The sequence below is a fragment of the Somniosus microcephalus genome, chromosome 10, assembly GCF_052327205.1.
Source record: "Somniosus microcephalus isolate GS21.2 chromosome 10, FLI_Smic_1.0, whole genome shotgun sequence".
In the NCBI taxonomy this organism is placed as follows: domain Eukaryota; kingdom Metazoa; phylum Chordata; class Chondrichthyes; order Squaliformes; family Somniosidae; genus Somniosus; species Somniosus microcephalus.
Window position 1 is genome coordinate 145684782 of NC_140996.1, and position 21490 is coordinate 145706271.

Below are 21490 nucleotides of genomic sequence, written 5' to 3' on the forward strand. Positions count from 1 at the left end.
GGTTCTTTCAGAGGGGGAGGCGAAACCGGAGGAGCGGGTAACAGTGCTGGAGCAGCTTGGATCACCTGACTCTGGCTCTGGCTCTGATGGAAAGCAATGATGAGGGCCTCCAGCTTTCTTTGGCTTCGGGAGAATGACGTGGCGAGGCACCGCAGTTCATCCAAGATCAGTTGTAGCTGTTCAAAGACTTGTCATAGCCATTGGTCCTTCTCTGCTGGGTCCATGTTTTGGCTCAGTCTTGCTGTGAGGACTGGAACTTGGTGAACCCAACTGCAGTAAGGCAAACTGAGGCAGAGGTTAGGTTGCAAAAACAAAGATAGACTTTACTTGAAATAAACAAAATAACAACAGCACAGATACAGGCTAGCAGGCCGGCAAGCGGTATCACAAGACAGTGAAACTCAAGACTGAGCAATGAACATAAACTGAGCACCACTTAAATAGTAGGCATATAACAATGCACAGGTGAGTACAATTAGGAATAAAGAAGGACACAATTAAGAGTTCATGGTGCCCTCTGGTGGCGACGCGAGGCAGAATCTGGGTCATTCCTGACATTAAGAAGGTGCATAAATGGGTGGGCACGTGCTAATGAAATTAAAACGTGTTTCTGCCACTTGCCCTATTGAGAACTGGGCACAGGACCCAGCATCCAGTATTTTAAGGGTAGCAAAGGGGTCCTTGGGAATTCAATCAAAGAGAGGGGCCTGTGGCAACACTCCCAGTGTGCGGACCATGCACATACCCCATCAGTAGGAAAAAAAGATTTTTACACAAAATAAAATATTTTCTTCAGACAGCCCAGTGGCTGTCTTCTTTCTCCCACTGTGGCAGATCCCTAAAGTCTGGTGCAGTAAGTCTCCACTCCCAGTCTGATGCAACTCCCTGGTTCAGGATGGGAGACTACCTCCTGCATGCAAATAACAATGGTGCCACAAATATAGCTGGAGTCAGGGGCCATTTCCAGGGCAGGCAGAAACCCTGCTCTGCTGGTAAAGGAGCCAATCAGAAATCTTAGGTCTATGTGTTAGTCATTATAACATGTGTTATAGTCAATATTCTCCCTGTCCCTATATGAAGTGTGATATTTCTTATCTTTTTATATTGTTCTGATTACTTATCAATAAAACATCAATTAAACATTTAAAAAATCCTGAATTGTAAAATGTTGATAATGATCGTTTTGAGTATGGTAACTACGTTTATACAAACGTGTCAGAAACCACTATAGACATTTACAGGTTGTGATTTGTAATGGTGAAAAAGGGGGAGCTACACACAGGGGGCTTGGCAAACTTGTTTGATTTACTAGTAAATCCTATGTATTTAAATCTGAGCATGGAGCTTGCCTGAAGTGTTCTTTAAAACTACTTCCAAAATAATGGAGACACAAAATGGAAATCTATGAACGCCAGAGAAGGATAGGTAAAGGTGCATGTTTTCATATTCGAAGTTCACATTGTTCTGTTTCTGGACCTCATTTTGTGCATTTGTGAATATTATCTCATTATTATGTACTTTGGAATAAACACCTCAGACAGGCAAGCAGAAATGCCACTGTTAATGCAGTTCAAACTACTGTACGTCATCTCCAATTGAACCAAAATATATACCTTTGTTCTCCTTGGTCAGATTATCAGCCATTTCCCAGTAGTCGTAACTGTAGAGAATGCTGTTGGTGATGTTGACATGGTTAGCAGCCAACTGATGGATACGCTGTGGAATGTTAATGGTTGAAGAGGGGGATGATCCACTGGTACTGGAACTGCTCCCATGAGATCTAACTGAACTAACTGGGGAAGGTGTGGACAACATTGGTGAGGATGTTCTTATGCACCTAGAAAGGCAATAATATAAATATAACTGAAACAATACAGAAAGAACACTGACAGCTTTTTTTGTAAAACCTAAGATTTCTCTTTAAAAAAATCATTTTTTGAATTGTGAAGTTTTTGGGGGCTATGTCAGCTTTGTTTTTTTCCCCTGAGATTTTAGGTTATATATGCGGCTGCTCCTGGATATCTTGCAGGATTACATTTCCGTGCTCTGAAATGATGTGCAGATTCCTGGTGTGGTATTCTTTCCTATTCATGTATGCATTGGGGTTGACATATAGGGGGTAATTTTAACCTGGAGGAGCGTGTGGGTTTGGGTGAGGGTGGGGGTTTAAAACTGGCAAAAATGCGAGCGCATTGGTTAGCCGGCTCCAACCCGCCGACTTCCATGTTTAACTCAAGTGCATTAGGCTGGTTACGCGCAAACCTCTCGGGAGTGCCGGGTCGCCTATTAACATATGATAATCACTCAATTGGAGCGATATTCCACCCACATATGGCAATCCGCGCACCCCTAGATCAACCAGGAGTTCTCGTGAACCGCAAGGGCTTCCACTCCATTAATGTGTGGCTGGTGTGAAACCACAGAAAGATTTTTATGCAAGTGTGCACAAGATTCCCAGGGAGCTGCCATGATGCTTTTGTCCTGCGGCAGCCCAAGCTCCCTAACGTCTTTGGACAGGCAAGCACACTTAAAGAGTGGCTGCTAGGAGACAAAAGATACCCACTTCAAATTTGGCTGATGAAACCTGTCAGAAACCCGACCAATGAAGCCCAACAGTGCTAATATGAATGCCATATGACCACCAGATGTGTGATTGAACAAGCCATCAGCATGCTGAAGACGCACTTCAAGTGTCTAGACAGATCTGGAGGCACTCTTCAGTACACGCCAGCCAGGATGTGATGTGCTGCGCTCTGCATAACATTGCACAGCAGCGAGGTTGGACCTACAGGAGGAACAAGGTGCAGAGCGCAAATAATTTGCGGATGAGGGGAAGGAGGATGAGGAGAAAGGTGAAGGCGGCAATGCAGCACCAGCTACTCACTTTGCTGCCCGGGATGCCAGCGATGCCCTTATTAATGCAAGGTTAACTTAGGTTGCACCAGTGGACCTATGTCAGAACCACATGCAAAGGCTACTCTTCCCACCGCCCCCAATGCCACTGACATAAAGCAGTCCTGCAAACAACCAATGACCCCTTGCACATCCCCCCATTAGTCTCCATAAATTCATGTCTTCCCATTCATCATCAAGCAAGTAAAAAGGCAAGTTACCACCCAGCAACCAAGAATGGGCAAGACAGGAAAGTGGTGCAAAAGAATAACATTTATGTGATTCTACTAAACAGAAACTTCACAACATAACATGTTCTCATACACCAATGTGCATACCCTTGTGCAACTACAAAGGTTTACTCTTCCTTTTCCGACCGCTCCTACATGGTGCAACCCCTGTGGCTTCAGCAGAGGTAGAGGCAGGCTGCTCAGATCGCTGCTCTGACTGCTGACATGCTTTTGGCTGACGCCCTCTGGGTTTTGGAGCCTGTGAGGGCCCCGCCAAAGACTACTCCATCTGCACCTGTGCAGGGGCAGACTCAGCTATTGGAAGAGGAGGCAGCTTGTCGGGTACTGGCTGTGGGGAGGTGGGGGCAACAGGTGAGAAGAAGAACGGGCGCTTTGAGTGGAGCTCCAACTTCAATGTCCCCTTTCACCATCATCCCTCTCATGGGCTAGCTGCACTTCACTCACTGCTACCACTCTGCTGGAGAGCACTTTGGTGCAGATCAGTGCACCACTGTAAGGCCACGGCTAAGATATCTGTCATCCTATTTAAGGCAGCAGACATGTTGGCATCCAGACTATGCACGGCCGTGGTCAAGGCCTGCATGGACTCATTTGATTGCCGCGTTTGATGTTCCACGGATTTGGCCACAGTATCCATGCAAAAGAAGACATCATCACAAAGCCCTGCGACATCAACCCACTTTTGCTTGAGGCAGACTCCTCCATTCTCTCTGCTATCATGGTCCGTGTGCTTGGAAGGCCTGTCAGTATATAGCACATTCTCTGATGCTCCTCAATGATTATCCTTTTCATCAACAGCTCCCGAGGTACAGCATCTGTGTCCAGCTGAGCAGAGGCGGCTGCACCTTCCGATGTGGACTCTCCACAGCTGTCCCTGCCAACACTGTCTGTTCTTGCTCACTTGTGAAGTATGAGACACCAGGTGAAAACCCAACTATCTGAGCTGGTGCATGGTAAGCATGAGTCCTGTGATGGTGCACCCTCAGAAGGAATCAACTCCTCTGAGGATTTGTCATCATTTGCGAGCTCCATGGACTCCTCCTGCATGCGTGAAGGCCCTGGTGGAGAGAAAAGATATGAATTAATGCTGGCAAGGTAAGAATGTTGCAACTTATCATTATGAAGATGATCATATTGCACTCGCTGTTGAAATCAAGTCAACATGATTGGGTGCCGTATGACATGATATTTAATTGTGTCACCAGGTAGCTGGGAGGTCCCCATCTTCGATGGCCAGGACGGCGAAATGCCACTGATCTCTAACACTTCCTCCTCTGCAGTTGTTAGCTGTGAGGTCTGTGGAGGACCACGTCTGGTTCTCTCCCTCTCCCTAATGTGCTGTGCTCTCTTCTGCAACGGGGAAAAACAGACCTATGAGTGACTGTAATAGCATGTGTTCATTTGGTGGATGCAATGCATTTGGTAAGGGTGACTATCAGGGAGAGGCAAGAAATTGCATAAGGATGAGGGTGAGTGGCAGTGGTGGATGGATAGATGGGGATGTGAGGAAGTGCATAGAAAAAGAGAAGGATGGGTGCGCTTGCAAGGTAAGTATGTGTGAGGAGTGATGTGATGGAGTAGGCTTGACAAGACAGAGTGAGGAGGTGGGGTGATGTGCACAGCAGGATGTAGGTGAATGTGAACTCACTTTTCCTGTCCTGGTTAGGGCATTAAAGCGCTTCCTGCACTGAATCCAGGAAAGTGACACAATGTTCTTACTGCTAACCTCCTGGGCCACCTCTAGCCATGCCTTCTTTGTGACAGCAGCAGGTTTCTTCCTCCCATTGCTAGGGGAGAGTATCTCTCACTGGCTCCTCACAGGCCCCAGCAGTACATCAAGGGAGGCATCGGGCAGGATTTTCATTGGGCCGTGGAGTCGGGATTGGAGGCGTGCGGGGGGGTTAAAATCCCGAAATCAGGGGTCCCGACCCCATCCCGCACCCAAACCCGCCTCCATGCCAGTTTCAAAGGAGGCAGGTACCCGCCCCGCACTGGGACCTGCCTACCCGAGGCGGGAAGGGATTAGTGCCAATTAACTGCCTGTTAACAGGTAGTTAACAGGCAGCTTTTAGCCTAATCCCTATTTTTAATGCTGAAGTGTGGGATTCCCGATGGCTCCAAACCACGCCAAGTTAGAGGAGGCAGGCTGTCAGGTTGAAGGACTTGGAGGGGTCGAGATGTCGGTGTTCGGGTGAGTGATGAGTGCATGAGTGCAAAGGTAAGTGTGTTTGGTATGTCTAAAGTGATTAAATAAGTTTTACATACCTTTTCTTACCTTTTCAGCCTTCCTTCCTTTAGGTCTCGGGAGTCCCTCATCTCACCGGCACAGAAAGCAGAATGGCTGCGAACTGTCAAAAGTGACAGCCTGCAGCTTTCTGTGCAGGAGAGATTTCTAACTGAGTCTGTGGAGAAGGACTCATGTTAGAAGTAAGACTGTCAGTGTTTGACAGCTTCAAACAGCTGTGAAACGCTGATATTTCATCTGTCAAAAGCTCTTGACAGATGAAATTTCAGTCTGTGACATCACCTGTTGCTGGGTGGCCCTTGATTGGCCTGCTGAGCCCGCTGGGCAGGCTCAACAAGGTCAATCAAGTCAAAATCGCGTGGATTGGCCAAATCTCGATGGAGGTGGGACTACAACCCCGAAAGTTATAGTCCCGCCTCCAACCCGACTCCTGAATGAAAATCCTGCCCATCATTTAAGTGCGGCAAAGCATTTGAGCATTCTGAATCCATTGCCAAAGTTCTTCCTCTCTTGCTTCCAACTCCAAACTCCTCCAAATTCCATTTTGTATTGGCTCTTTAAATACTGGAGTTGAGATCGCGTCATGCGGGTCCTCATCACGCCCACTGCCATGCAATCAACGCCAAACCCGGAAGTCAAATGATAATGAGGCGGCTCCCTCCTATTGTGAGCCACCTTGGCCTGCAAGAGAAAGGAAAGTATGTGAGTGTGTGGAGCAATTTGTTTGGGTGATATGCCTGCTATAGTTGAATAGCTGTCATTGTGTGCAAGGTGTGAGATGTGGGTGTGAGTGTTGGTAGGTAGAGATTGTTGGTGGGTGAGTGCTGGGGGTGTGGTGCTTTGAGCAGTGTGTGAAGACTATGGTTCAGATGGTGGTATGTATCATTTGTTGAAGCATTCACTCACCCTGACCACCTGAGTGAGGTCATTAAATTTCTTCCTGCACTGTGTGTGGGTCCTGGGGACCACAGTGCTGTTCGAGACGTGCTGCGCTACCTCCCTCCACATGGTGCAGAAGACTTGCGGCTAGGGCCTCCTGCCACTTTCCGGGTAGAGCACCACCCTCCATCTCTCCACAGTGAACACCAATGCCTCCAATGCGTGATCGCAGAATCTGCGGGCTCTCTCCCTGGGGCATGGATCTGTCATGAGTACAGCTGCTTCAGTCCTCCGGCTCCTTCTCCTTGACCTGCTGCTGCTTGCTGAGGCAGCTGCGCAGCCAGCAATGCTGAGACTGTGGTTCTGCAGCATTAATGAACCTGCCCTTTAAGAATTGAAAAAACCCTGTGGCAATCGTGACTTGCGATTAGACTGCACCTGATATTGGTCCACCCTTTGAGTGTAACGCCAATGAGCTTGAGCTTAAAGACTTGAATTAGTGCTCCAATCATTTCTTTGAGCAGTGAGCATGAATTTTGCGTGCAGTTTAAAGCATTAGCGCCTGGCGCTAATTCTCCAACTTTTCTACTGACACTGCCCATTCCTTGGCTATAATGAATTTCTAGCCCCCAGACTCTTGGGAAACCTTCTAGATGGTAAAAGTTCTGCGTCCTTTCCAGATGGTATTTACTTTCCACTGGGAATGTAATGAAGGTGTTTCCCTTGGCAAACATGACATCATTCTCTTGTTTTGTCTACAAAGTAACTGTGCTTACACGTCAAAAGTAATTAATTGGTTGTGAAGTGCTTTGGGACATCTTGAGGATGTGAAAGGTGCTTTATAAATGAAATGTATTTTATACAGGATTTAACTGCAAACTGGTAGATGTCATAGCCTGGAAGAATTGTTTGGTGTAGAAGCTGAATACCATAATGACATTCACAGCAATGGGAAGAAATGTCCTAAGTCCTTGATGTCTGTGGATCAATGTACAGCAATTGGTATAACTCAGTTACTGTCTCTCTTATGAGGCAGAGGTGCCGATAAGAGCTCTCTTCTTGGATACCCAGGTCTAAAACGGAGTGCTTCCAAACCGAGTGTTAATGTTGGAAATTTGGACATAGTGGGAATTCAGAGCAGAGGGGAAAAGAGATGCTGCTTAGTGGCTCAGTTGGTAGCACTCTCGCCTCTAAGTCAGAAGGTTCTGAGGTTCAAATCCCACTCCAGCGACTTGAGCGCAAAGATCTAGGTTGACACTCCAGTGCAGTGCTGAGGGAGTGCTGCAGTGCCGGAGGTGCCATCTTTTGGATGAGACGTTAAACCGAGGTCCCGTCTGCTTTCTCAGGTGGACGTAAAAGATCCCATGACACTATTTCGAAGAAGAGCAGGGGAGTTAACCCCGGTGTCCTGGCCAATATTTATCCCTTAATCAACATAACAAAAAAAAAGATTATCTGGTCTTCATCACGTTGCTGTTTGTGGGACCTTGCTGTGTGCAAATTGGCTGCCGCATTTCCTACATTACAACAGTGACTTCAAAAAGTACTTAATTTGCTGTAAAGCGCTTTGGGACATTGGGTGGTTGTGAAAGGTGCTATATAAATGCAAGTTTTTCTTTTTTTCTTTCAATACGTGTAGTGCCTTGTGTTGCAGGTAAATATTTAATTTAATCTACCTATAACTTAATCTAGATAAAGTAACTAGTTAAAAAACTAAACTATAAGCTAAGTTAATTAAATGCATAAATTTCAATAAAATAAATAAAATAATGTTATTTAGGGATGGCAGTGCAGGTGGTGTTTGTGGAGAGCATCAAGTCTGCATTAAATGTCTGCATCTCGAGGAACTTCAGTTCAGAGTTGTTGAGCTGGAGTCCGAGGTGCAAACATTGCGGGACATCAGGGAGGGGGAGAGTTGCCTGGACACTTTGATCCAGGAGGCAGTCACACCCTTTAGGTTAGCTAGTGGTACAGGTTTGGTTAGTGGTCAGGGACAGCAGGGTGTGACTGCGACTCAGGCACGTCAGGGGACCCCAGGTGCAGTGCTGGAGGAGCCTAGGCCTTTGCCCTTATCCAACAGGTATAAGGTTCTTGCTGCTGTTTTGGATGAGGGCAGAGTTTGCAGGATGGATGAGCAAACTGACCATGGCACCATGGTCCAGGAGGCCATTCAAGTGGGGGGGATTGAAATGGAATGATGTAGTGGATGGGGACAGATTGGTCAGGGGGATAGATACAGTTCTTTGCAGCCCGAAGGCTGTGTTACCTGTCTGGTGCCAGGGATATGGATATCTCCTTGCGGCTAGAGAAGAATGTGGAGTGGGCGGGGAGGATCCAGTTGTCGTAGTCCGCGTAAGAACAAACGACATAGGTAAAACTAGGAATGAGGTTCTGCTGAGAGAGTTTGAGGAGCTAGGGTCCAAATTAAAACGCAGAACCTCAAAAGTAATCATCTCTGGATTGTTACCTGAGCCACGCGCAAATTGGCATAGGGACAAACAGATTAGAGAATTAAATGCACGGCTCAAAGAGTGGTGTGGAGGAAGGCGTTTCGATTCATGTGGCACTGGTACCAGTACTGGGGAAAGAGGGAGCTGTTCCATTAATAACTAGGGCTGTAGATATGACTTTAAAATAGAAAGGCGGGGGAGAGGGGTCAGGTGAGGGGAATTTTAGAAATCTAAAGAGAAAAGTCAAAGCAATGGAGCAGTGTAGTGATTTGGGTAAAGATAAACAGGGTGTGACAGGAAGGGACAGGGAATTTAACGGTAATAGTGTATCAGCGAATAAGGTGATAGCAGGGAATGATGGTGAAAAGTTAAAATTAAAGGCTCTTTATCTGAATGCATGAAGCATTTGTAACAAGATAGATGAATTAAAGGCACAAATAGAGATAAATGGGTTTGGTCTAATAGCCATTATAGAGACGTGGTTGCAAGGTGACCAAGGTTGAGAACTAAATATTCCAGTGTACTTGATGTTTCGAAAAGACAGGCAAAATGGAAAAGGGGGGAGGGATACCCTGATAATAAAGGATAACATAAGGACAGTAGTGAAAAAGGATATTGGCTTGGAAGATCAGGAAGTTAAATCAGTATGGGTGGAGATAAGAAATAACAAGGGGCAGAAAACACTGGTGGGAGTAGTTTATAGGCCCCCAAACAGTAGCTATACCATTGGGCAGAGTATTAATCAAGAAATAATAACAGCTTGTAACAAAGGTAATGCAATAATTGTGGGGGACTATAAAATCTTCATATAGACTAGGCAAATCAAATTGGCAAAGGCAGTCTGGAGGACTAGTTCATGGAATGCATTCAAGACAGTTTCCTAGAACAATGTGTAATGGAACCAACCAGGGAACAGGCTATTTTAGATCTTGTAGTGTGTAATGACAGGGTCAATTAGTAATCTCATAGCTAAGGATCCCCTGGGGAAGAGTGATCATAATATGCTGGAATTTCATATCGGGATTGAGAGTGAAATACTCAGATCCAAAACTAGAGTCTTAAACTTAAATAAAGCCAACTACATGGGTATGAGGGGCGAGTTGGCTAAGGTAGATTGGGAAATTAAATTAAAAGGTATGATAGTAGCAAGTGTCATAAGAACATAAGAAGTAGGAGCAGTAGTAGGCCATACGGCCCCTCGGGCCTGCTCCGCCATTCAATAGGATCATGGCTGATCCGAACCTAGACTCACATCCACTTCCCTGCCCGCTTCCCGTAACCCCTAATTCCCTTATCAGCTAGGAAACTGTCTATCTCCGTTTTAAATTTATTTAATGTCGCAGCTTCCACAGCTCTCTGAGGTAGCAAATTCCATAGATTCACTACCCTCTGAGTGAAGAAGTTTCTCCTCATCTCAGCTTTGAAAGGGCAGCCCCTTATTCTAAGATTATGCCCCCTAGTTCTAGTCTCACCCATCAGTGGAAACATCCTCTCCGCATCCACCCGATCAAGCTCCCTCACAATCTTATATGTTTCGATAAGATCGCCTCTCATTCTTCTGAATTCCAATGAGTAGAGGCCCAACCTACTCAACCTTTCCTCACAAGTCAACCCCCTCATCTCCGGAATCAACCGAGTGAACCTTCTCTGAACTGCCTCGAGAGCAAGTATATCTTTTCTTAAATATGGAAACCAAAACTGTACGCAGTATTCCAGGTGTGGCCTCACCAGTACCCTGTATAACTGAAGCAAGACTTCCCTGCTTTTATACTCCATCCCCCTTGCAATAAAAGCCAAGATTCCATTGGCCTTCCTGATCACCTGCTGTACCTGCATATTAACCTTCTGTGTTTCATGCACCAGGACCCCCAGATCCCTTTGTACTGTAGCACTTTGCAGTTTCTCTCCATTTAGATAATAACTTGCTCTTTGATTTTTTCTGCCAAAGTGCATAACCTCACACTTTCCAACATTATATTCCATCTGCCAAATTTCTGCCCACTCACTTAGCCTGTCTATGTCACTTTGCAGGTTTTGTATGTCCTCCTCACTCACTGCTTTCCCTCCCATCTTTGTATCGTCGGCAAACTTGGATATATTGCACTTGGTCCCCTCCTCCAAATCGTTAATATAGATTGTAAAGAGTTGGGGTCCCAGCACTGACCCCTGCAGAACACCACTAGTTACTGATTGCCAACCCGATAATGAACCCTTTATCCCAACTCTCTGTTTTCTGTTAGATAGCCAATCTTCCACCCATGCCAGTATATTACCCCCAATCCCGTGATTTTTTATCTTGTGCAGTAATCTTTTGTGTGGCACCTTGTCAAATGCCTTTTGGAAGTCCAAATACACCACATCCACTGGTTCCCCTTTATCCACCCTGTTTGTTACATCCTCAAAGAATTCGAGCAAATTTGTCAAACATGACTTCCCCTTCATAAAACCATGCTGACTCTGTCCGATTAAATTATGCTTATCCAAATGTCCTGTTACTGCTTCCTTAATAATGGACTCCAACATTTTACCAACCACAGATGTTAAGCTAACTGGTCTATAGTTTCCAGCCTTTTGTCTACCTCCCTTTTTAAATAAGGGCGTTACATTAGCAGTTTTCCAATCTGCTGGGACCTTTCCTGAATCCAGGGAGTTTTGGAAAATTACCACCAATGCATTCGCAATCCCTACCGCTACTTCTCTCAAGACCCTAGGATGTAAGCCATCAGGTCCAGGGGATGTATCCGCCTTTAGTCCCATTATCTTACCGAGTACCATCTCTTTAGTGATTTTAATCGTGTTTAGCTCCTCCCCCCCATAGCCCCCTGTTTGTCCAGTGTTGGGATATTTTTAGTGTCCTCTACTGTAAAGACTGATACAAAATATTTGTTCAGCATTTTTGCCATCTCCATGTTCCCCACTACTAATTTCCCGGTCTCGTCCTCTAAGGGACCAACATTCACTTTAGCCACCCTTTTTCTTTTTATATAACTGTAGAAACTCTTGCTATCTGTTTTTATATTTTTTGCTAGTTTACTTTCATAATCTATCTTCCCTTTCTTAATTAATCTTTTAGTTATTCTTTGCTGGCTTTTAAATGCTTCCCAATCTTCTATCCTCCCACTAGATTTGGCTACTTTATATGCCCTTGTTTTCAGTCGGATACTATCCTTTATTACTTTACTTAGCCACGGATGGCTGTCTTTTCTTTTACGCCCCTTTTTCCTCAGTGGAATATATTTTTCTTGAAAGTTCTGAAATATCTCCTTGAATGTACACCACTGCTCATATACCGTCTTACACCTTAATCTATTTTCCCAGTCCACTTTAGTCAACTCTGCTCTCATACCTTCACAGTCTCCTTTATTTAAGCTTAGTACGCTGGTTTGAGATCCAACTCTCTCACCCTCCAACTGAATTTGGAATTCAACCATGTTATGGTCACTCATTCCAAGGGGATCCTTTACTAAGACATTTTTTATTAATCCTGTCTCATTACACAGGACCAGATCTAAGATTGCCTGCCCCCTGGTTGGTTCAGTAACATACTGCTCAAGGAACCCGTCCCTAATGCACTCTATGAACTCTTCCTCAAGGCTGCCCTGCCCAATTTGATTTATGCAGTCAATATGAAAGTTAAAATCTCCCATGATTATAGCTGTTCCCTTATTACAAGCCCCAACTATTTCCTGATTTATACTCCGACCAATAGAGTTGCAACTGTTAGGAGGCCTATAGACTATGCCCACTCAGTAGGTGAATATTTAGGGAACAGTGATTATAGTATCACAAGGTTTAGATTAGCTATGGAAAAGGACAGGGAGCAATCTAGAGTAAAAATACTTAAGGCCAATTTCAATGGGATGAGAACGGATCTGGTCCGGGTAAATTGGAATCAAAGATTGGCAGGCAAAACTGTAGCGGAACAATGGGCTTAGGAGGAAATAGTTTAGGTACTGTCGAGATACATTCGCACTAGGGGGAAAGGTAGGGTAACTGAAGTCAGAGCTCCCTGGATGACGAAAGAGATAGAGAGTAAGATGAAGCAGAAAAAGAGCGCGTATGACAGATGTCAGGTCAAGAATAAATCTGAGAATCAGGCTAAATATAGAAAGTTCAGAGGAGAAGTTAAAAAGAAAGTAAGAGGGGCAAAGAGAAGGTATGAGAATAGAATGGCAGCTAACATAAAAGGTAATCCAAAAGTCTTCTATAGGCTTATAAATATTAAACGGGTAGTAAGAGGAGGAGTGGGGCCGATTAGGGACCAAAGAGGAGACCTACACATGGAGGCAGAGGGCATGGCTGAGGTACTAAATGAGTACTTTGTATCTGTCTTCACCAGGGAAGAAGATACTGCCATATACATAGTGAAGGAGGAGGTAGAGGAGATATTAGATGGGGTAAAAATTGATAAAGATGAGGTACTAAAAGGCTGGCTGTACTTAAAGTAGATAAGTCACCAGGACTGGATGGGATGCATCCTAGGATGTTGAGGGAAGCGAAGGAAGAAATCGTGGAGGTACTAGCCATAATCTTCCAATCTTCCTTAGAAACTGGGGTGGTGCCAGAGGACTGGAGAATTTCAAATGTTACACACTTGTTCAAAAAAGGGTGTAAAGATAAACCCAGCAACTACAGGCCAGTGAGTTTAACCTCGGTAGTGGGGAAGCTTTTAGAAACAATAGTCAGGGACAAAATTAACAGTCGCTTAGACAAGTGTGGATTAATTAAGGAAAGCCAGCATGGATTTGTTAAAGGCACATTGGCCTAGAAATTCAGTATAGCCACTTTTGGGGCGGTAAAGTCGGGCGGCCGCTAAAGTTTGCGCCCGGCGCAAAGTCGCGCCACCTTCGCCGATATTCAGTCGCATCGCCCCAAGAGGCTGCTGCTGCGCTAAAACAGGCGATGCACGACTATCATTAGGCGCTAAGCCAGCGATCTGGGGCGCTAACACCGAGGACAGGCGCAGCGCAGGTGCGGCAACTTGCTCAATGAAGGCAGACACGCTGGCGCCGGTCAGCTCTTAAAGGGGAAGGGTCGACTTGTTTGGCTGCCATGCCCTGCACACTGCAGCCCTGAAGCAAGGCCTGACCATTGCTGGTTCATCAGTTCCACGCCCTCAACCATGGGGAAGCCCGCTATTCTTCCAAATCCCATTGCACGCTCTTGCTGCTTGTCCAGGGTCATGGGGAAGGAGATGTACTGACGTCTCCTTCTGAAAAGGGCATTGTTCACCTGGCGGATGCAGCAATGTTCCGCGAACTGGGAGATGTTGGCAATGTCCCCAGTAGCGGATTGGAAGGAGCCAGTGGCATTGAAGTTGAGAGCCACTGTCACCTTCACTGCCACTGACAGAGACGTCCTGCTCCTCAGCTGTGGCTGCAGATCTCTGCGAAGCAGGTGGCAGATCTCAGTGACCACCTCCCTTCTGAATCGCATCCTCCAAACACACTGCTCCTCAGACATGGTCAGATATGAGAACTGCTGGCGGTATACCCTGGGTGGGTAAGGCCTCCTGTGCCGACGCCTGTTGGCCAATCTCCGTCTGGCCATGACTGGCACTCTCTCACGGCGTCTCTGATCCCTTTGAATGCAATGCAGAAAGCCAACGTTTCCACCCATTGCAGCCCCCATTATATGTGGCGACTCAAGGCTATGGCACTGAAAGTGAAATCCAAGTGCAAAGCTCTGGCCTGTAGCCACAAGTACCTGTGCGAGCGCTGAGTCCAAGCAGAAAGCTCTCTGCCTTTGTCTCTCTCCAAATATCCGTCTCTCACACAGAGGGATTGGCACAAAATGTCTGCCACTTAGACGGCAGGAGGAGTCCCCTTTAAATAGCGCCCCCGCGCCCCGCATCGGCTGAGCACCGTTCCACTCTAACAGTCGCTAGGGGTGCCAGGCGCACAATGGGGCGTTGCCACTGAAGTTCCGGTTCGGGGCGCACAAAGGGCGTTGCACGAGGAAATGACGTCATGATCTGCGCGCGCAGCTGAGCGCGCGCAAAGACTTTGCGCCGCCGCTAAATCTCTAGTGAAGTTGGGGCGAGGCGCAGATCGCGCTGCGCCCGGGCGCTAGCCACCTAGCGCCCGACATCTGCTCTGCCTAAGGCGCTAGCGGCTGGCGCAACCAACTGAATTTCTAGGCCATTGTGTTTAACCAACTTGTTTGAGTTTTTTCATGAGGTAACAGAGAGAGTTGATGGGGGCAATGCCAAAAGTCATTCAACAAAGTGCTACATAATAGGCTTGCCAGCAAAGTTGAAGCCCATGGAATAAAAGGGACAGTGGCTGCATGGATACGAAATTGGCTAAGTGACAGGAAACAGAGAGTAGTGCTAAACGGTTGTGTTCAGACTGGAGGAAGGTATATAGTTGTGTTCCCCAGGGGTCGGTTCTATGACCACTACTTTTCTTGATATATATTAATTACTTGGATGTGGGTGTACAGGGCACAATTTCAAAATTTGCAGATGACACAAAACTTGGAAGTATAGTGAACAGTGAGAAAGATAGTGATAGACTTCAAGAGGACATAGACAGGCTGGTGGAATGGGCGGACACGTGGCAGATGAAATTTAACTCAGAAAAATGTGAAGTGATACATTTTGGTAGAAAGAATGAGGAGAGGAAATATAAACTAAAGTGTACAATCCTAAAGGGGGTGCATGAACAGAGAAACCATGGGGTATATGTGCACAAATCATTGAAAGTGGCAGGGTAGGTTGAGAATGCAGTTAAAAAGGCTTACGGGATCCTGGGCTTCATGAATAGAGGTATAGAGTACAAAAGCGTGGAAATTATGATGAACCTGTATAAAACACTGGTTCGGCCTCAACTGGAGTATTGTGTCCAATTCTGGGCACCGCACTTTAGGAAGGATTTGAAAGCCTTAGAGAAGGTGCAGAAAAGATTTACAAGAATGATTCCAGGGATGAGGGACTTCAGTTACGTAGATAGACTGGAGAAGTTGGGGTTGTTTTCCTTAGAACAGAGAAGATTGAGAGGAGATTTGATAGAGGTGTTCAAAATCATGAGGAGTCTGAACAGAGTAGATAGAGAGAAACTGATCCCATTGGCAGAAGGGTCGAGAACCAGAAGACACAGAGTTAAGGTGATTGGCTAAAGAACCAGAGGCGACATAAGAAAAAACTTTATTATGCAGCGAGTGGTTAGGATCTGGAATGCAATGCCTGAAAGGGTGGTGGAGGCAGACTCAATTACGGCTTTTAAAAGGGAGTTGGATAAGTACCTGAAAGAAAAGAATTTGCAGGGCTACGGGGAAAGGGCGGGGGAGTGGGACTAGCTGAGGTGGTCTTGCAGAGTGCCGGCACAGGCTTGATGGGCCGAATGGCCTTCTTCCATGCTGTAACCATTCTATGATTCTATGATACTATAAGCAGTGGCAAACATTTAAAGAAATATTCCAAAATTCTCAACGAATATACACTCCATTGTGAAATAAAAACTCCACAGGAAAAGTGATCCATCTGTGGCTAACTAAAGAAGTTAAGAATAGTATTAGATTAAAAGAAGAGGCTTATAATGTTACAAAGAATAGTCGTAAGCCTGATGATTGGAGAGCTTTAGAAACCAGCAAAGTATGACCAAAATTGATAAAAAGGGAGAAAATAGAATGAGAGTAAACTAGCAAGAGATATAAAAACAGATTGCAAGAGCTTCTACAAGTATGTAAAAAGGAAGAGAGTAGCAAAGTAAACATTGGCCCCTTAGAGGCTGAGACAGGAGAAATTATAAATGGGGAATAAGGAAATGACAGAGACTTTAAACAAATATTTTGTATGTCTTCACAGTAGAAGACACAAAAAGCATACCAAACATAGTGGGGAAACAACAGGCTAATGAGAAGCAGGAACTTAAGATTAAGATTAGTAGAGAATAAGTATTTGAGAAACTAATGGGTCTAAAAGCTGACAAATTCCCTGGACCTGATGGCCTACATCCTAGGGTTCTAAAAGAGGTGGCTGCAGAGATAGTGATCTACCAAAATTCCCTAGATTCTAGAACGGTCCCAGCAGATTTGAAGGTAGCAAATGTAACCCTGTTATTCAAGAAAGGAGGGAAAGAGAAAACAGGGAACTACAGGACAGTTAGCCTGTCATCAGTTGTCGGGAAAATGCTGGAATCCATTATTAAGGAAGTGGAAACAGGGTACTTAGAAAATCATACGATTAGGCAGAGTCAACATGGTTTTATGAAAGGGAAATCATGTTTAACAAATTTATTAAAGTTTTTTGAGGATGTAACTAGCAGGGTAGATAAAAGGGAACCAGTGGATGTAATATATTTGGATTTCCAAAAGGCATTCGATAAAATGCCACATAATGCAAGATAAGAGCTCATGGGGTTGGGGGTAATATATTAGCATGGATAGAGGATTGGTTCACAGACAGAAAACAGAGAGTAGGGATAAATGGGTCATTTTCAGGTTGGCAGGCTGTAACTTGTGGGGTGCCGCAAGGATCAGAGCTTGGGCCTCAGCTATTTACAATTTATATTAATGACTTAAATGAAGGGGCCAAAAGTAATGTATCCAAGTTTGCTGACAATATAAAGCTAGGTGGGAAAGTAAGCTGTGAGGAGGACACAAAGAGCCTGCAAAGAGATATAGACAGTTTAAGTGAGTGGGCAATAAGGTGGCAGATGGAGTATAATGTGGGGAAATGTGAGGTTATTCACTTTGGTAGGAAGAATAGTAAAACAGATATTTTTTAAATGATGAGAAACTATTAAATGTTGGTGTTCAGAGGGATTTAGGTGTCCTCGTACAAGAAACACAGAAAGTTAGTATGCAGGTACAGCAAGCAAATAGGAAGACAAATGGCTTGTTGGCCTTTATTGCAAGGGAGTTGGAGTACAAGAGTAAGGAAGTCTTGCTACAATTGTACAGAGCTTTGGTGAGATCACACCTGGAGTACTGTGCACAGTTTTGGTCTCCTTATCTGAGGAAGGATATACTTGCCTTAGAGACAGTGCAACGAAGGTTCACTAGATTGACCCCCTGGCGATGTCCCCATACTCTCTAAATTTTTCCCTTCAAGTAGTTATTAAATTCCCTTTTGAAAGTTACAACTGAATCTGCTTCCACCACCCTTTCAGCGAGTGCATTCCAGATCACAACAATTTGCTGCGTAAAAAATGTTTTCTCATGTCACCTCTAGTTCTTTTGCCTATCACTCTAAATTTGTGTCTTCTGGTTACCGACCCTTCTGCCACTGGAAACAGGTGCTCCTTATTTACTCTATCAAAACCGTTCGTAATTTTGAACACCTCTATCAAATCTCCTCTTAACTTTCTCTGCTCTAAGTAGAACAACCCCAGCTTTTCCAGTCTCTCCACATAATTCCCTCATCTCTGGTACTATTCTAATAAATCTCTTCTGTACCCTCTCTAAGGCCTTGACGTCCTTTCTGAAGTGTGGTACCCAAAATTGAACACAATACTCCAGCTGAAGCTGGAGTGTTTTATAAATGTTTAGCATAACTTCCTTGCTTTTGTACTGTATGGGCTGAATTTTGATACTGGAGGCGTGTAGGAGGTGGGACTTCAACTTTTGGGGTTGTACATAAGAACATAAGAAATAGGAGCAGGAGTAGGCCAATCGGCCCCTCGAGCCTGCTCCACCATTCAATAAGATCATGGCTGATCTGATCCTAACCTCAAATCTTCTATCACTCTCCATCCCACCCGAACCCATGTGATCTCCCGGGAGAGGCGAAAAACCAGATAAAAAACCCAATGGCCAATTTGGGAGAAAAAATCTGGGAAATTCCTCTCCGACCCATCTAGGCAATCGAAACTCTTCCAGGAGATCACTCTGTCCCTATATTTTCTACAGTACTTACCTTCTGTAAAGGCGATCTCCACCCCAGCCAGGAACAGGAATAAAACCATCTCCTGAACTCTAACACAGAATTAGAACACAAGAAGTAGGAGCAGAACCAGGCTACACGGCCCCTGGGCCCGCTCCACTACCCACAGGGCCATGACCATTCCAAACCTAGATTCATGTCCAATTTCCTGCCCGCTCCCCGTAACCCTTAATTCCCTTTACTTCTAGGAAACTATCTATTTCTGTTTTAAATTTATTTAATGATGTAGCTTCCACAGCTTTCTGGGGCAGCAAATTCCACAAAACTACCACCCTCTGAGTGAAGAAGTTTCTCCTCATCTCAGTTTTGAAAGAGCAGCCCCTTATTTTAAGATTATGCCCCCTAGTTCTAGTTTCACCCATCATTGGGAACATCCTCACCGCATCCACCCGATCAAGCCCCTTCACAATCTTATATGTTTCAATAAGATCGCCTCTCATTCTTCTGAACTCCAATGAGTAGAGTCCCAATCTACTCAACCTCTCCTCATATGACCACCCCCCTCATCCCCGGGATTAACCGAGTGAACCTTCTTTGTACTGACTCGAGAGCAAGTATGTCTTTTCTTAAGTATGGACACCAAAACTGTATGCAGTATTCCAGGTGCGGTCTCACCAATACATTGTATAACTGCAGCAATACCTCCCTGTTTTTATATTCTATCCCCCTATCAATAAAAGCCAACATTCAATTGGCCTTCTTGATCACTTGCTGCACATGCATACTAACTTTGAGTTTCGTGCACCAGGACCCCCAGATCCCTTTGTACTACAGTACTTTCCAGTTTCTTGCCATTAAGATAATAACTTGCTCTATGATTTTTCCTGCCAAAGTGCATAACCTCACACTTTCCAGTATTGTATTCCATCTGCCAAATCTCTGCCCACTTACTTAGCCTGTCTATGTCACTTTGCAGGTTTTTTATGTCCTCCTCACTCACTACTTCCCCTCCCATCTTTGTATCATCTGCAAACTTTGATATGTTACACTCAGTCCCCTCCTCCAAATCGTTAATATAGATTGTTAAGAGTTGGGGACCCAGCACTGACCCCTGCGGAACACCACTAGTTACTGATTGCCAGTCTGAGAATGAACCATTTATCCCAACTCTCTGCTTTCTGTTAGAGAGCCAATCCTCCACCCACGCCAGAATATTACCCCCAATCCCGTGATTTTTTATCTTGAGCAATAATCTTTTGTGTGGCACCTTGTCAAATGCCTTTTGGAAGTCTAAATACACTACGTCCACTGGTTCTCCTTTATCCACCCTGTATGTTACTTCCTCAAAGAACTCAAGCAAATTTGTCAAACATGACTTTCCCTTCATGAAACCATGCTGAGTTTGTCCTATTAAATTATGTTTATCCAAATATCCCATTACTGTCTCCTTAATAATGGACTCTAACATTTTACCAACCACAGATGTTAGGCTAACAGGTCTATAGTTTCCAGCCTTCTGCCTACTACCCTTTTTAAATAAGGGTGTTACATTAGCAGTTTTCCAATGTGCCGGGACCTTTGCTGAGTCCAGGGAGTTTTGGAAAATTATTACCAATGCATCCACAATCCCTACCGCCACTTCCCTCAAGACCCTAGGATGTAAGCCATCAGGTCCAGGGGATTTATCTGGCTTGAGTCCCATTATTTTACCAAGTACCACTTCCTTAGTGATTTTAATCGTATTTAGCTGCTCTCCCCCTAGAGCCCCCTGTTTGTCCAGTGTTGGGATATTCTTAGTGTCCTCTACCGTAAAGACTGATACAAAATATTTGTTCAGCGTTTTTGCCATCTCCATGTTTCCCACCATTAATTTCCCGGTCTCATCCTCTAAGGGACCAACATTTACTTTAGCCACCCTTTTTCTTTTTATATAACTATAGAAACTTTTGCTATCTGTTTTTATATTTTTTGCTAATTTACTTTCATAATCTATCTTCCCTTTCTTAATCAATCTTTTAGTTATTTTTTGCTGTCTTTTAAAGACTTCCCAATCTTCTATCGTCCCACTAGATTTGGCTGCCTTATATGCCCTTGTTTTTAGTCGGATACTATCCTTAATTACTTTACTTAGCCACGGATGGCTATCTTTTCTTTTACACCCTTTTTCCCTCAGTGGAATATATATTTTTTGGAAGTTGTAAAATAACTCCTTAAATGTACACCACTGATCATGTACCGTCTTACCCTTTAATCTATTTTCCCAGTCCACTCTAATCAATTCCGCTCTCATACCTTCATAGTCTCCTTTATTCAAGCTCAGCACGCTTGTTTGAGATCCAACCTTCTCACCCTCTACTTGAATATGGAATTCAACCATGTTATGGTCACTCATTCCAAGGGGATCCTTTACTAGGACATTTTTAATTAATCCTGTCTCATTACACAGGACCAAATCTAAGGTTGCTTGCCCCCTGGTCAGTTCAGTTACATACTGCTCAAGAAACCCATCCCTAATACACTCAATGAACTCATCCTCAAGGCTGCTCTGCCCAATTTGATTTGTCCAGTTAATATGATAGTTAAAATCCCCCATAATTATAGCTGTTCCCTTATTACAAGCCTCAACTATTTCCTGATTAATACTCCGTCCAACAGAGTTGCAACTGTTCGGAGGCCTATAGACTACGCCCACTAGTGTTTTTTTCCCCTTATTATTCCTTATCTCCACCCAAACTGTTTCACTATCCTGCTCCTTTGACCCAATATCATTTCTCTGTATTATAGTGATTCCTTCCTTTATTAACATAGCCACCCCACCTCCCCTCCCTTCCTGCCTGTCCTTCCTGATTGTTAAATAACCTGGTATGTTTAATTCCCAGTCATGCTCACCCTGCAGCCATGTTTCTGTAATGGCCACAAGATCATACCCATATGTAGTTATTTGTGC

The 21490-nt window shown here is 44.7% G+C and overlaps 1 protein-coding gene across 1 annotated transcript in view; it reads right to left on the reverse strand.

Annotated features, from left to right (window-relative positions):
• The window catches only part of LOC147111733 (AF4/FMR2 family member 3-like), a 176301-nt gene that overhangs the window by 9402 nt on the left and 145409 nt on the right, over positions 1-21490 (reverse strand). The window contains exon 13 of the mRNA XM_085998922.1: positions 1614-1837. Coding sequence (XP_085855048.1) covers positions 1614-1837 — 224 coding nt within the window. The remainder of the gene's footprint in view (positions 1-1613; positions 1838-21490) is intronic.